This window comes from Giraffa tippelskirchi, chromosome 7 (genome assembly GCF_054371585.1).
Source record: "Giraffa tippelskirchi isolate mGirTip1 chromosome 7, T2T-mGirTip1v1.2.pri, whole genome shotgun sequence".
Classification (NCBI taxonomy): domain Eukaryota; kingdom Metazoa; phylum Chordata; class Mammalia; order Artiodactyla; family Giraffidae; genus Giraffa; species Giraffa tippelskirchi.
Window position 1 is genome coordinate 1,357,414 of NC_137281.1, and position 15,938 is coordinate 1,373,351.

The window sequence follows — 15,938 nt, forward strand, 5'->3', positions numbered from 1 at the left end:
AGATTTCAGAAGAGTTTGAAGATTAGTTTTTCCTGATGCAATCTGAATATGACAACACCATGTAAGTGCTAGTGAATTCACTTGAGAATTGGGTGGCATTGATGTGCAGCAACACATTTTATCTTAAAGATGGCAGCATGTTGGATGTCAGTATAAAGAGAGTAGAGTGTGTGATCACTGGGTTAATTAGTCCTGTTTTGCAAAGGACATTCTCCTGAAAACCTGGGGAAGAGTAAAGTGAGTCTAAGGGCCCCTGAGATAGGGGTAGGTAATGCACCATCAGGGTGGTTATCTGCATAAAGTAATAACTAGTTTTCAGGAAGAGTGGTTAAGTCACAATACCTGTGACCCAGGAAGAGCATCAGTTAGGGCTGCTCTCGTGGGAAACAGTTTCTACAAGAAATACATTCTACCCAGCCACACAGCACCACATGCAAAGACCTGTGTGGGACTTCCCTGGTGGCCCAGTGGTTAAGAATGCACCTTGCAATGCAGGGGACGCCGGTTCCATCCCTGATCGGGGAACTAAGATCCCACAAGCAGCAGGGCAACTGGGCCCGCCACCCACAACTAGGGTCTATACGCTGCAATGAAAGATGCAACAAAGATCCTGCAACTAAGACCCGACGCAGCCAAAGAGACGTTTTAAAAAGAGACCTGGTACAAACGATTCAACCTTTATTAAGTATGATAATAAAATGATGCATCTTAAAAGAGAAGAAACAAAAGACAAGTGAGATACCAGAGCCGACAGTGCTCCATGAGCAATCACGAAGGCACGGGGGTGGACAGGGCTCAGAAAGCCATGTGACCAGATGGGGGCAGCACCCTCTGAGAATGGGCCCGGATCCACGGGTGCTCCAAGACCCGGACCAAGGGCAGCCTCTCCAAGGGTTGGAATCTGAGAAGCTTGGAGATCAGGTCCCGAGCCCCCGAAGACATTGATGGAGGAAACCTTAAATCTACCTGATGGGGCCAGAGAAGGAGAAGCATGGTTAACTTCCTCCGTTCATTCAAGGCACTTGTCCTAGATCTTAGTAAACCACCACTGTGTGTGCCCCAGGCTCCGCAGGTCCCCCCGTACCCCCACCCCCTGCCAACCCGCTCCTGCATGAATGCTCAGAGTGTGGCCATCCCACCTTGAGGATGCGTCGGTAGGTCTCACTAGTGGAGGCGCTCTCAAAGGGTGGATTTCCCACCAGCATCTCGTAGCAGAGCACCCCAATGCACCACAGATCCACCTTCTCATCGTATGTTCTCCCCTCGATCATTTCTGGGGGCAGGTAGTCCAGCGTCCCACATGTGGTCCTTCTCCTAGAGGGTTGCAGAGGAAGGGGCACTAAGCGGAGGCTCAGTACAAGACAAGCTGTCCGTCCCCAGCTTCAAGGCGCAGGCAGTCCCCTCCCAAGCACAGGAATCGGGAAACACCAAGTTTTAATATGCATCAAGGTTCCGAGAACACAAGTACTGGGACCCATCAATTCCATATTCGGAGATTCTTTCTACAATTATTTATATTTAGCTCATGATCCAGGAAGTTCTCACAAGGAAGATTTGGAACAAACTGACGGTGCAACAAGACAGACCAAGTAAATTAGTTACGCTTTATTCTTTTTTCAAATTTTAAACTTTTTATTTTGTATTGGGATATAGCCGATTAAAGAATCTGCCTGCAATGCAGGAGACCTGGGTTCACTTCCTGGGTCGGGAAGATCCCCTGCAGAAGGAAATACCAACCTTCACTTCAGTATTCTTGCCTGGAGAATTCCAGGGACAAAGCAGCCTGGTAGGCTATTGTCCATGGGGTTGCAAAGAGTCGGACACAGCTGAGTGACTTTCACTCATATAGCTGATTAACAATGTTGTGGTAGTTTCAGGTGAATATCGAAGGGACTCAACCATATATATACATGTATGTATGTGCATGTGTGTGTGTTAAGTCACTTCAGTCATGTCCAGCTCTTTGCAACTCCATGGACTGTAGCCTGACAGGCTCCTCTGTCCATGGGATTCTCCAGGCAAGAATACTGGAGTGGGTGGCCATGCCCTCCTCCAGAGGATCTTCACGACCCAGGGATGAAACCCGAATCTCTTGCATTGGTGGGCAGGTTCTTTACTGCTAGCGCCACCTGTGAAGCCATATATACATGTATAATTATGTTTTGTTGATAAGAGTAAAATTTGTGGTATTATGGCACAATAGTTTTTGATGTACTTACATGGAAACTTATCGATAGACTTATATGTTAAGAGGATTTAAAACAAAAGGTATAGTTGAACCACATTCTTTCAGCCAACAAATATATATTAGAATATGCATTTCAAAAGGCAGTATTTAAATACAAACCCAGTTTGTATCTGGGTCTTACATGTGAGATGAATTAAACTGGATCATTCTTAATGGCACCCACTGGACCTACCTCAGAGAGGGGGTGTGCACAGACCAGCCGAAGTCTGCAATCTTCACTTCACCCATGAGCCCCAGCAGCAGGTTCTCCGGCTTAATATCCCTGTGAATCACCTTCTTTTCATGGCAGTAGATCAGAGCATCTGCCAACTCCTCTATTATCTGTGTGAGCAATGAAGCCGGCCACAAGAAGATGATGATTGCCACTTGATTCCCCATCTGGAGCCCTCCCAAAATCTCTTGCTTCCTATTTCTAAGCCAGTTCCACTCATTTATTCAGTGAACTCCCTCAGAGAATTTCATGTTTTTTTCCATAAGGTAGTGCAGTTAGATTCTGTTGCTTACAACCAAAGAATCTCATACACAGTACTTATTAATATTCTGGGGGTAATTATTAGGGCATCCACCTGGAGAAGGAAACGGCAACTCACTCCAGTATTCTTGCTGGGGAAATCCCCTGGACAGAGGAGTCTGGTGGGGGCTACAGTCGATGGGGTCGCAAAGAGTTGGACACGACTGAGCATTAGGGTATCCAAATATGAGTTGTAGGATGTAAGTCACTATATATAATTTATAGAATGAAATAAAGAAAGAAGCCACTCATGAAAGCCTCAAGCAATGACCCCCACACCAGCCCATAGTAAACTCGTGAACCTGAGCCCTCCCCCCTCACCGTGGCTGCACGCTGTTCATCAAACGTGTGGCTCCTTTGCAGTGCCTTGTAGAGCTCGCCCTTTGGGGCATATTCTAGAATCAGGTACACCCGGCGCGCATCATGGAAGTAGTTGTACAGGCGCAGGATATTGGGGTGTCTGGAGGACAGAAGAAGTAAGTGTCAAGACTGCTCCCTACAAAAACAAAAACACAGCTCCCTGAGGCCCAACTCATGATGCTATTTTAAGTGACTGGTCACACAGAGGGCCAAATGTGCTGGGACCAGTATAGGAACCGCTCCATCTGTAAATTTGTGAGGGGAAAACGAAGCAGGTGTCAGGATTCGAGTGTCTGATGGAGGGAGCTTTACATGGTATAACTGGAATGAATTGCAGAGGGAAAAAGAATCTTTAAGATGAAAGCAAAGGGCCTATTTGGGGGTAGTATTGGGGGAAACGCTGAGTTCAGATGTCAGAGATGGAACAGGAAAAAAGAACCAGCACAGGAAACTCCTACAGAGACTGTCCTTACTGGAGATGCGCCTGGATTTCAACTTCCCTGCGCAGCTGGTGTTCCAGGCCTTCCTTCTCTATCTGGGACTTGAACAGGACTTTCAGGGCGACGATAAAATGGTTTTTCTTCAGGCGAGCCAGGTACACATTCCCAAATTTTCCCTTGCCGAGAGGACGCCCGATTTCAAAATCATCAATTGTGAAACGCCGCCTGACAGGAAAGAAAGCAGCGCGCCTCAGTCTCAGAGGTGGGTGGTGAGTCAGGGGTCCCTCGTGCTCGCTCTCCGCTTTCACTGTTTCCCTCCCCGGGCCCCTTTTCCTTCTTAAGGGCTCAGCCAGGGTGTTGGTCCATAACTGTCGGTCCCCTAAGGCAATACTTCACACGTGCGGCTTGCTCTTCAACCCTCGGTCCCACTTCCCTGCCTCTTCCAGATAAAAAACGAAGGCGCTCACGCGGTTGGGGCTCTGGGCACCGTTTGACCTGCCGCAGCTACTGAAAAAAGAAAAGAGATGTCCATCCTTCGTTCTCTGCACCCCCTCACCCCCAACAGCCGACACCAGGCCTGTCTTCTAAACACCCTCTTTCTCTGTTCCTGGTACGCAACCCTTTCACCTGCGGGCTGAGTCCCGGCCGCCTTCCTCGCAGTTTCTCCATGGCTCATGACCAGAGATGGTGCGGAGGAAGACGGCCCGCGGAGCTGTGTGTCCCCGCAGGAGGTAACACTCAGGCTGAGGCTCCTGTAGTCGCCACCTGCTCCCTCACAGACTCGCAGAAGCGGCTACAGGAACCTCCTCTGAGGATCACCTCGCACGGATTGAGGCAGGGCCGCTTTCTTGCGACAAGGCTCAGGGACTTTTACGAAGTGCTCTGGCCCCATTGGCTGAGCACGTAGTTCCTTGTTGGCTCCCATTGGTGGAAATTTCTAACGCTTAGGCAGCGTGCTCAATGGAAGAGGCCAGAATGAGAGCTTCCGGGTCCCGTGACTGGGGGGCGGGATAAGGGCACTGGGCCAATGAGAGGGCCGGTCATGGAGACAGGAAGGGGGGAAGCGCCCCAGACAGACACAAGTGGAGTGAAAGGGAGCAAGTGGGGGGTGGTGTGCAGAGTCTGTGCTGTTCAGTTCACTTCAGTTCAGTCGCTCAGTCGTGTCCGACTCTTTGCCACCCCGTAGACTGCAGCACGCCAGTCCTCCCTGTCCATCACCAACCCCCGGAGTATACTCAAACTCTTGTCTGTTGAGTCGGTGATGCCATCCAACCATTTCATCCTCTGCCGTCCTCTTCCACTGCCCTCAATCTTTCCCAGCATCAGGGTCTTTTCAAATGAGTCACTTCTCATCAGGTGGCCTAAGTATTGGAGCTTCAGATTCAGCATCAGTCCTTCTAATGAATATTCAGGACCGATTTCCTTTAGGATGGACGGGTTGGATCTCCTTGCAGTCCAAGGGACTCTCAAGAGTCTTCTCCAACACCACAGTTCAAAAACATCAATTCTTTGGCGCTCAGCTTTCTTTATAGTCCAACTGTCACATCCATACATGACCACTGGAAAAACCATAGCCTTGACTAGACGGACCTTTGTTGGCAAAGTAATGTCTCTGCATTTTAATATACTGTCTAAGTTGCTTTTCTTCCAGGGAGCAAGCATCTTTTAATTTCATGGCTGCACTCACCATCTGCAGTGATTTTTGGAGCTCAAGAAAATAAAGTCTGTCATATGTTCAGGTACTTTCTTTCTATTCCCAGTTTGTGGATTTTTTTTAAATCATGAATTCTGTCAAAGACTTTTATGATATCAATTGAGATGATCATGTGAGCTTATATCTTTCATTCTGTTGTCCTTCCATTACAGGAGTAAACTGCATTTGGTCATGGTAATATGATCCTTTTGATATGCTACTGAATTTGTTTTGCTATTTTGTGCAGGGTTTTTTCATCCTATTCCTAAGAGATATTTCTTTGTAGGTTTTTTTTTTTGGCTGCAGTCGCTATCTGCAGTGATTTTGAAGCCCCCCAAAATAAAGTCTCTCACTATTTCCTTTATTTCCCCAACTATTAGCCATGAAGTTATGGGACCAGATGTCATGATCTTAGCTTTATGAATGGGCATTTCAAGCCAACTTTTTCATTCTCCTCTTTCACTTTCATCAAGAGGCTCTTTAGTTCTTCTTTGCTTTCTGCCATAAGAGTGGCGTCATCTGCGTATCTGAGGTTATTGATATTTCTCCTGGCAATCTTGATTCCAGCTTGTGCTTCATCCAGGCTGGCATTTTGCATGATGTATTCTACATATAAGTTAAATAAGCAGGGTGACAATATACAGCCTTGACATACTCCTTTCCCAATTTGGAACCAGTCCATTGTTCCATGTCCGGTTCTAACTGTTACTTCTTGACCTGCATACAGATTTCTCAGGCGTTAGGTCAGGTGGTCTGGTATTCCCATCTCTTTAAGAATTTAAGAATATTCCATGGACTGCATAGTATCTGATTTTGGCTTCCCTTGTGGCTCAGCTAGTAAAGAATCTTCCTGCAATGTGGGAGACCTGGGTTCAACCCCTGGGTTAGGAAGATCCCCTGGAGAAGGGAAAGACTACCCACTCCAGTATTCTGGCCTGGAGAATTCCATGGACTGTATAGTATCTGAATGAATGAACATGTTTATAAATCTCTGAGTGAGTTAAGAAAGTCAGTGACATAAGGCAGGTGTGTGTGCTAAGTCCTTTCATGTCCGACTCTTTGCGAACCCATGAACTCTAGCCCGCCAGGCTCCTCTGTCCATAGGATTCTCCAGGCAAGAATACTGGAGTGTGTAACCATTCCCATCTCCAGAGGATCATCCCTAACCCGGGGATCAAAGCTGCATCCCTTATGTCTCCTGCAATGGCAGGCTGGTTCTTTACCACTAGTGCCACCTGGGAAGCCAAATAGCTGGTGTGACTGACTATAAATCAACTGCAGGAAGCTGCCAGGGTGTTGCACAGAAGAGCCAGTTCTGGCTCCATGTTGGATCTGTTTCTTTGACTTTAAGCTTTGCTTTTAGTTATTTTGGCCTGTTTGCTTTTGTTATTATAATCATACATAATAGCCTGCCTCAGGAAACCCTCCCCTCAGCCTGACTGTTAAACTGAAGTACCTTTATTCAGCTCACAGAGAGACCATCTGACCCAGCCCACCTGTGAATGGTTGCACTAAAGAAGAAATTAACACATCTGGTACTATTTTGCAAGATAAAGGGCCATTTTACTTTACTTCTTCACCTCCTCTCCCTCTCTGTTTTTTAGAGAAGAACCTGGCATACAGACCAAGATAAGATGATTATTTTGAGACATTAGTCTGCCATCTTCTCTGTCAGCTGGCTTTCCAAATAAAGTCGTATTCCTTGCCTCAATACCTGTCTCTGATTTTATCGGCCTGTCGTGTGGTGAGCAGAGTGAGCTTAGACTCAGTGACAGGGTCATGTTACACTGTTGGCACACACCAGGACCACGTGCAACTCAAGCTGCCCCAGTGGGAGGGTCCTGTCCTATTCAGGCCACTCCGCAGGGTCCTCCTCAACCACTCACACGCACGCACGAGGGTCACCATGGTGGAGCTCCCTGACACCTGCTTCAGTCCCCAGATATCTATGGCTGGTGTGCCCTCGCTCCATACACCTGCCCCCCGCAGCCCAGGACTGCCCAGGCCATTTCGCACGGGGGCGAGGACCCATAGCTGCACTTACCGTTCCCCTCTCATGTACTTACTACGGTACAGCTGACCCTCAAATGAGGGCTAGGGTGGGGTTGACATTCAGCACTGTCAAAAATCCACACATAGGACTTCCTTGGTGGTCCAGTGGTTAAGACTTCGTGATTCCACTGCATGGGGTACAGGATTGATCCCTCGTTGAGGAAGATTCATGTGGCATGCGGTGTGGTGCGACAAAAGAAAAAAGGGAAAAAAATCCACATTTAACTTACAGTTAGCCCTTGGTCTTACCACCAGGGTTCTTGGACTCTTTAATCAATAGAAATGGGTGAGTGTTGTACAAAAAATAGAAATGAAGTTTTTCCTCCTCTAAGTCCATCCTAAAGGAGATCAGTCCTGGGTGTTCATTGGAAGGACTGATGCTGAAGCTGAAGCTCCAATACTTTGGCCACCTGATGAGAAGTGACTCATTTGAAAAGACCCTGATGCTGGGAAAGATTGAAGGCGGGAGGAGAAGGGGATGGCAGAGGATGAGATGGTTGGATGGCATCACAGACTCGATGGACATGAGTTTGGGTAAACTTCGGAAGTTGGTGATGGACAGGGAGGATTGGCGTGCTGCAATTCATGGGGTCGCAAAGAGTTGGACACGACTGAGCAACTGAACTGAACTAAAGAACAGAAAAGTAAAGGGAACAGTGAAGAGGCTACAGAAGAAACTTGGACGGTCCTGAAAGAGCTCTTGAGGTGCTGGCCTGCTGTCTTCTCCCCTCACCGGGCAGAAAATTACCTCTAAACTATGTCTCTGTGTTTTCATTTGGCATTGGTGGGCAGACAAAGTCATGACCTTGGCGATAACAAAGAAGCCTGAGGAGAAATTCAGGCAAGACTTCACTGGAACTCCTGCTGCAGGAGGAAGAAAACAAGTAACAGGTTCTCCGACTCACTTCCTGGAGGGCGGGGGGGGGGGGGCGAGTTGGTCTCTTAAACCAGGTGAGGGTAGGGGTAGGGGTGGGGATGGAGGCGTGGCTTAGGGTGCCTGCCACCCCCTGGATGGTGCTGGGTGCAGCGAACATGCCAGTACACTGTTTTTACTCCCATCACCCTCCTTTTGTTCCCAGCTCCTCAGAAACGGCAGTTGAGTTTTTGGTCTTTTTGTATCTTGTTGCTCATAATCTGCACATGCAAGCAGTTATTTTTAGTCCCTTATAGTTTCTTTGTATTTTGTTGCTGGAGGAGATGTTTGTCCAGCTGCAAGTCTTGCAGCAAGGGTCTCAGCCTGTCTTATCAGCATTTACCATTCTTTTGTATCCTTGCTCCTGCATCTAGGGAGGGACTCTACCAACCCAGGATGGTGTAATACTCTAGTATATTGGAAGAAAAATCTGCATATAAGTGGACCTATGCAGTTCAAACCCCTGTTGTTCAAGGGTCAACTCTATTTGTTGGACTCAGTAATTGGTTTTCACTTTGGGTCTCAAATAGTAAAATCAGCCCACATATTTTTTTGACATATACAGAAATTTCAAAACAACTGCAACTGAACTCTTTTAGACAGGAAATAGGGTAAATGGTTGGGGAAATATAATTTAAAAAAAAAAGTCTCCTCCCCCTTCAGAAAAGCCTCACTGCAAAGACAGTAAAGAAATAAAATAGTTTAATATTGTACAACGAGCATGGCTGAGAGGAGCTATCCCATGTCTGAGGTAAGGAGCGGTGGCTGTGCTTTGCTGGAGCAGCCGTGAAGAGAGACCCCACGTCCAAGGTAAGAGAAACCCAGGTAAGACGGTAGGCACTGAGAGAGGGGATCGGGGGCAGACAGACTGAAATTACAGTCACAGACAACGAGCCAATCTGATCACATGGACCACAGCCTTGTCTAACTCAATGAAACTAACCCATGCCGTGTGGGGCCATCCAAGACGGACGGGTCATGGTGGAGATGTGTGACAGAATGTAGTCCACTGGAGAAGGGAATGGCAAACCACTTCAGCATTCTTGCCTTGAGAACCCCATGAACAGTATGAAAAGGCAACAAGATAGGACACTGAAAGATGAACTGCCCAGGTCGGTAGGTGTCCAATATGCTACTGGAGAAGTAACTCCAGAAAGAATGAAAGGATGGAGCCAAAGCAAAAACAACACCCAGTTGTGAATGGGACAGGTGATAGAAGCAAGATTCGCTGCTGTAAAGAGCAATATTGCATAGGAACCTGGAATGTTAGGTCCATGAATCAAGGCAAATTGGAAGCGGTCAAACAGGAGATGACAAGAGTGAACATTGACATTCTAGAAATCAGTGAACTAAGATGGACTGGAATGGGTGAATTTAACTCAGATGACCATTATATCTACTACTGTGGGCAAGAATCCCTTAGAAGAAACGGAGTAGCCATCATAGTCAACAAAAGAATCTGAAATGCAGTCAGCAAAAACAAGACCGGGAGCTGACTGCTGCTCAGATCATGAACTCCTTATTGCCAAATTCAGACTTAAATTGAAGAAAGTGGAGAAAACCACTAGACCATTCAGCTATGACCTAAATCAAATCCCTTATGACTACACAGTGGACATGAGAAATAGATTTAAGGGACTAGATATGATAGACAGAGTGCCTGATGAACTATGGATGGAGGTTCATGACATTGTACAGGAGACAGGAATCAAGACCATCCCTAAGAAAAAGAAATACAAAAAAGCAAATTGGCTGTCTGAGGAGGCCTTACAAGTAGCTGTGAAAAGACGGGAAGTGAAAAGCAAAGGAGAAAAGGAAAGATATACCCATTTGAATGCAGAGTTCCAAAGAATAGCAAGGAGAGAGAAGAAAGCCTTCCTCAGCGATCAATGCAAAGAAATAGAGGAAAACAACAGATTGGGAAAGACTAGAGATCTCTTCAAGAAAATTAGAGATACCAAGGAAACATTTCATGCAAAGATGGGATCAATAAAGGACAGAAATGGTATGGACCTAACAGAAGCAGAAGATATTAAGAAGAGGTGGCAAGAATACACAGAAGAACTGTACAAAAAAGATCTTCACGACCCAGATAATCACAATGGTGTGATCACTCACTCAGAGCCAGACATCCTGGAATGTGAAGTCAAATGGGCCTTAGGAAGCATCACTATGAACAAAGCTAGTGGAGGTGATGGAATTCCAGTTGAGCTATTTCAAATCCTGAAAGATGATGCTGTGAAAGTGCTGCACTCAATATGCCAGCAAATCTGGAAAACTCAGCAGTGGCCACAGGACCGGAAAAGGTCAGTTTTCATTCCAATCCCAAAGAAAGGCAATGCCAAAGAATGCTCAAACTACCGCACAATTGCACTCATCTCACACGCTAGTAAAGTAATGCTTAAAATTCTCCAAGCCAGGCTTCAGCAATACGTGAACCGTGAACTTCCAGATGTTCAAGCTGGTTTTAGAAAAGGCAGAGGAACCAGAGATCAAATTGCCCACATCCGCTGGATCATCGAAAAAGCAAGAGAGTTCCAGAAAAACATCTATTTCTGCTTTATTGACTATGTCAAAGCCTTTGACTGTGTGGATCACAATAAACTGTGGAAAATTCTGAAAGAGATGGGCATACCGGACCACCTGACCTGCCTCTTGAGAAACCTGTATGCAGGTCAGGAAGCAACAGTTCGAACTGGACATGGAACAACAGACTGGTTCCAAATAGGAAAAGGAGTACGTCAAGGCTGTATATTGTCACCCTGCTTATTTAACTTATATGCAGAGTACATCATGAGAAACGCTGGGCTGGAGGAAGCACAAGCTGGAATCAAGATCGCTGGGAGAAATATCAATAACCTCAGATATGCAGATGACACCACCCTTATGGCAGAAAGTGAAGAGGAACTAAAGAGCCTCTTGATGAAAGTGAAAGAGGAGAGTGAAAAAGTTGGCTTAAAGCTCAACATTCAGAAAACTAAGATCATGGCATCTGATCCCATCACTTCATGGCAGATAGATAGGGAAACAGTGGAAACAGTGTCAGACTTTATTTTGGGGGGCTCCAAAATCACTGCAGATGGTGACTGCAGCCATAAAATTAAAAGACGCTTACTCCTTGGAAGGAAAGTTATGACTAACCTAGACAGCATATTAAAAAGCAGAGACATTACTTTGCCATCCAAGGTCCATCTAGTCAAGGCTATGGTTTTTCCAGTGGTCATGTATGGATGTGAGAGTTGGACTATTAAGAAAGCTGAGTGCCAAAGAATTGATGCTTTTGAACTGTGGTGTTGGAGAAGACTCTTGAGAGTCCCTTGGACTGCAAGGAGATCCAACCAGTCCATCCTAAAGGAAATCAGTCCTGGGTGTTCATTGGAAGGGCTGATGTTGAAGCTGAAATTCCAATACTTTGGCCACTTGATGCAAAGGGCTGACTCATTTGAAAAGACCCTGATGCTGGGAAAGATTGAGGGCAGGAGGAGAAGGAGACAACAGAGGATGAGATGGTTGGATGGCATCATCGACTCGATGGACATGGGTTTGGGTGGACTCTGGGAGTTGGTGATGGACAGGGAGGCCTGGTGTGCTGTGGTTCGTGGGGTAGCAAAGAGCCGGACATGACTGAGTGACTGAACTGAATGTTGTATAAGCATTAAACCATGTGATACACATGACAGTTGGTTGTTAAGAGACTGCAAAGAAGAAAACTCACCCCTTCATAGAGCCAGACACAACCCATTATACCTTTTCAGATATATAATTAGTCCTAAAGTATGGACAGCACCATTTGTTACACATAGGTCATGCTACACTAACCCAGTACTGGGGGTGATTACTTGCCGTTACACTGGCTTTCTATAAGAGAAAACTAACTTTTCCTGTGACGAGAGGTAGTTTTACTACTTGGAGCAAATTGGGCTCCTGCCGTCACCCCAGCCCCGCCAGAAAGTGGGATGTGTGAGTGATACTCGCTGTCGTGTCCGAATCTTTGCGACCCCCATGGTTCTTAGCCCGCCACGCTCCTCTGTCCATGGAACCCTGTAAACAAGAATACTGGGGTGAGTTGCCATTCCCTTCTCCAGGGGATCTTCCAGACCCAGGGATTGAACCCAGGTCTCCTGCACTGCAGGCAGATTCTTTACCATCTGAGCCACTGGGACGGAAAGATGCTATCTCCTTTGATGACTTCATTTCATAGAAATGGACCTCTAGGTCTTTGAGAAAGACATTCCTGGGTTGGGAGGGTATTGGGGTGTTTGAGTGTTTGAGCTAGTGAGGCTTAGCCTTAATTTGCAGGGATTAGAGTGGTACGAGACAAAATTTGAGGGAAAACGGAGGCAAACTCTGTAGAACCTTGTCAGCCATTGTAAGGAGGTTGTCTTATGCCCCTGAACATGTTGTAAAATGTACCTGTGGGGGAACCCCCTGATAGTCCAGTAGTTAGGACTTGGTGCTTTCACGGTTGGGGCCTGGGTTCCATCCCTGGTCAGGGAACCAATATGCCATGTGGCATGGCGAAAAAAAAAAAAAAAGACTTGCCCTTGACCAGCTGCAAGAAGATCAAGCTGCAAGAACCTCTGTGTCCTTAGACGGTTGCCTGTTAAGAGTGACTTCTCTGCTTATGTCTATGGGTCCCACTGTATCATTAAGAACCGAGTTTATGCTAACAGTGTGACTCATGGTGAGGGGTGGGTTTTGTTTGCCTGTGACTACACTACGTCTTGCCTTCTGTGGATCCTGTGTCTCCATGGTCAGTCCGGTGGGCACTGCCAGCCTCGATAAAGGAATCTGTGGACCAGGAAGCTGGGGTGACCTTCCCTTGTTGGTGCTGATGAACACGCTGTCACACAGCTCTGCGGAACTGCCCAGGGGGAGTCACCTGGGCGCGGTGCTCGGTTCCTCTTGCACTTTATTCTAGGTGCCTTTTCCCTTTGGGGATCGCGGTCTCTGTCTTTCTGTGGTGCCACCAAGCCTGAAGGTGGTCTTGGGCAGACATGCAAGTTTCCTTGAAAAAGGAAAGTAATGACCTAGACGGGAATCCTGGTAAGGGCTTCCCTGCGGAAGTGCTATTTGATGTGAGATGTGACGGGGAAGCATTCCCTCTCCAGACAAACTGTAGGGAAGAGCCTGGCAGCTGGTGGGGAAACAAAAGGCAAGAGAAGTGCAGAGCAGAGCAGTGCGATCGATCGATCGATCGTGCGAGAGGAAAGGCAGCAACTGAGGCACGCCCCACCCTGGGAAGGCCCCGCGGACGGGCGACCTGAAGGCTTTGGTGTTTATCCCCAGAGTTAAGGAAGTCATGAAACGACTTAAGGGCATGTGTGCTGGGCAGGTGGCAGTCTAACCTGAGCTGCACCTCTGGTTTCAGTGTGGAGAATGGACTGGAGAGGAAATATGGGTGAAAAAAGACCTAGTTATTAAGCTGAAGCAGAAGTGATAGATGATGGTGTTATGGTCTAGGAAGGAAGTGGTGGATTACAGAAGACAAACCTGAGAGGCATTTAAGAGGTGAAACTGGCAACCTGCACGTGGAGAGTAAGGAAACAGAGGCGACAAGGTTGGGTCAGGGGTTTCTATCCTCGGTCACCGAACAGGGCCATGTAGTGCAGAGGTCAAACTAAAAGCGGGTCAGAATCAGGGAGAAGTGGGAGCCATTTTAGGAACCTCTAAAAAGTCAAGTGGAGACTGACATCTTCGAAACATTCAAGTGGGGACAGTAAGACAATCAGGAATTCAGGCCTAGAGCCCCAAGAAGTCAGGACTGGGAAAATAAATTCCAATTTGTTCAAAGTACCAAAGGTCTGTATAGTCAGAGATATGGTTTTTCCAGTGGTCATGTATGGATATGAGAGTTGGACCATAAAGAAGGCTGAGCACCAAAGAATTGATGCTTTCGAACTGTGTTGTTGGAGAAGACTCTTGAGAGTCCCTTGGAATGCAAGGAGATCCAACCAGTCCATCCTAAAGGAAATCAGTCCCGGGTGTTCATTGGAAGGACTGATGCTGAAGCTGAAGCTCCTATACTTTGGCCACCTCATGGGAAGAGTTGACTCCTTGGAAAAGACCCTGATGCTGGGAAAGACTGAAGGTGGGAGAAGGGGATGACAGAGGATGAGATGGTTGGATGGCATCACCGACTCAATGGACATGAGTTTAAGCAGGCTCTGGGGATGGTGAAGGACAGGGAAGCCTGGTGTGCTGCAGTCCATGGGGTCGCAATGAGTCGGACATGACTGTGACTGAACAACAAAAACGAAGATAAGCGAAGCAAAGGATGCAGATGAAGCCCAGGGAGAGACCACAAAGGAAGGAAGAAAAGGGACTGTGAAAAGGGTTTGGGAATTTCACAACTGTATGGGTGGCCAGAAGTGCATGAGCCAGCAAGGAAGAAAAAAGAAAAAAAAAGAAATGAGTGAAGGAGAAAACCAGGAGAGTGACGGTACAGAAACTAAGGAAATAGAGTATATTTCAAGAATGAAGTGGTCACTGAGATGATTTTCAGTCTCAAGACTAGGACTTACATTATATAAACATGGGAGTCACTGCTGATCTTGGCCAGGGTGAGGAAGACAGCAGGACTCTAGGAAGGAGGTTCACAAGGCAGGGAGGTTTGGGAAATGGAGGAAAAAGGACGGACAAGGTTAACAGTGACGTGCCATCGTCACAAGAAAAGGAAGAGTCTCAAGGGCACTCCGCAGTTAACGTGAGAGAAAGGAATGAAGATGTGAATAACTGCGACATGGCGAAGATGGTGGTGCCTGACGCTCAGGGCAATGGATGAGGACAAGTCAGAAAGGGTGAGGGACAGAGCAGATGAAAAACAGGCTTTAGGCAGGTGAGGTCACAGGCAAGACAAACATCGGGCACACTCAGCGGTGAGGAAAACGGTGATGACTGCCTAAGTGCAATGAAAGCACTGCAAACGTACACAGATTTATCCGACAGCAAGCTTGTGAAATGACACTAGAAAGACCAATAGTGAGAGATGCTGAAAGATGATGGAACTACAGAGGCCATAAGGGAGGGAAGGGAGTGATGAAGGTGCCTGTAAACTGGAAGGTGGCCAAGAGAGCAAACGACGTAGCAGGACTTGGCACTCAGCACACGAGAGGCGTTTCTTCCTTCACATCCCAGGAATTTGGAGAAATGATACACGGAGACTAAGTTGTCATTAATGAGTTTGTGGCCCCCCGTTAGTCACACTTCGTCACTGTCTGATGTGTGGGGCTGTGAGGGAATCCAAAACCCCTATCCTAGAATACAAGCACCAGGGGAGACTGAGTGTGATCTTACTAGGGAGCATCTTGGCCCCTTGACACCTGCTTTCTGCTTGCTCTCCTGGACAGCCCCGCCTTGGTGCTCTTCTTGGCTGTGGCTCTCCACATCGTCCAACTCAATGATCGCATGTGGCTGGGTACCCCGGCAACCTCACTTCTCTAAGTGGCTGATCTGCCTTGTTAAATTCTTAATACTTATCATCTCATTAATACTTTCAGGCATTGTTTTAAAGTGTAGGATTTGCTATCCTGATACGAGGGCTTTGAAGAGTTACTTATGGCTCCAGTTAAGACGAGGGCCCGCTGTGCTCCACGGGGCCACAGAGGGCAACCCCGAGGACAGAGGCAGAGACGGAGGGGAAGGGTAGAGAAACTGTACAGATAGCGGTCTTCACTGGGAGGCGTGGGCCTGGTGAAGCAGGCAGGCCAGCCAGCTTCAGG

General features: G+C 47.2%; 1 protein-coding gene across 3 annotated transcripts; it reads right to left on the reverse strand.

The window, feature by feature from the left end:
* Window positions 1–656: 656 nt before the first annotated feature.
* AURKC (aurora kinase C) lies at window positions 657–4,390 on the reverse strand. Of its 3 annotated transcripts, none has more exons than XM_081512302.1 (7): window positions 4,187–4,390; window positions 4,027–4,063; window positions 3,593–3,784; window positions 3,081–3,219; window positions 2,421–2,569; window positions 1,140–1,314; window positions 657–966 (listed from the first exon to the last, which is right to left on the reverse strand). In XM_081512302.1, the coding sequence occupies exons 1-7, from the start codon at window positions 4,233–4,235 to the stop codon at window positions 796–798; spliced, it is 912 nt and encodes a 303-aa protein (XP_081368428.1). In that variant the 5' UTR covers window positions 4,236–4,390; the 3' UTR covers window positions 657–795. The 3 variants fall into 3 exon arrangements, with proteins under 3 accessions (XP_081368428.1, XP_081368426.1, XP_081368427.1); XM_081512300.1 differs by having other exon boundaries at window positions 3,951–4,063; XM_081512301.1 differs by having other exon boundaries at window positions 4,027–4,066.
* Window positions 4,391–15,938: the final 11,548 nt, after the last annotated feature.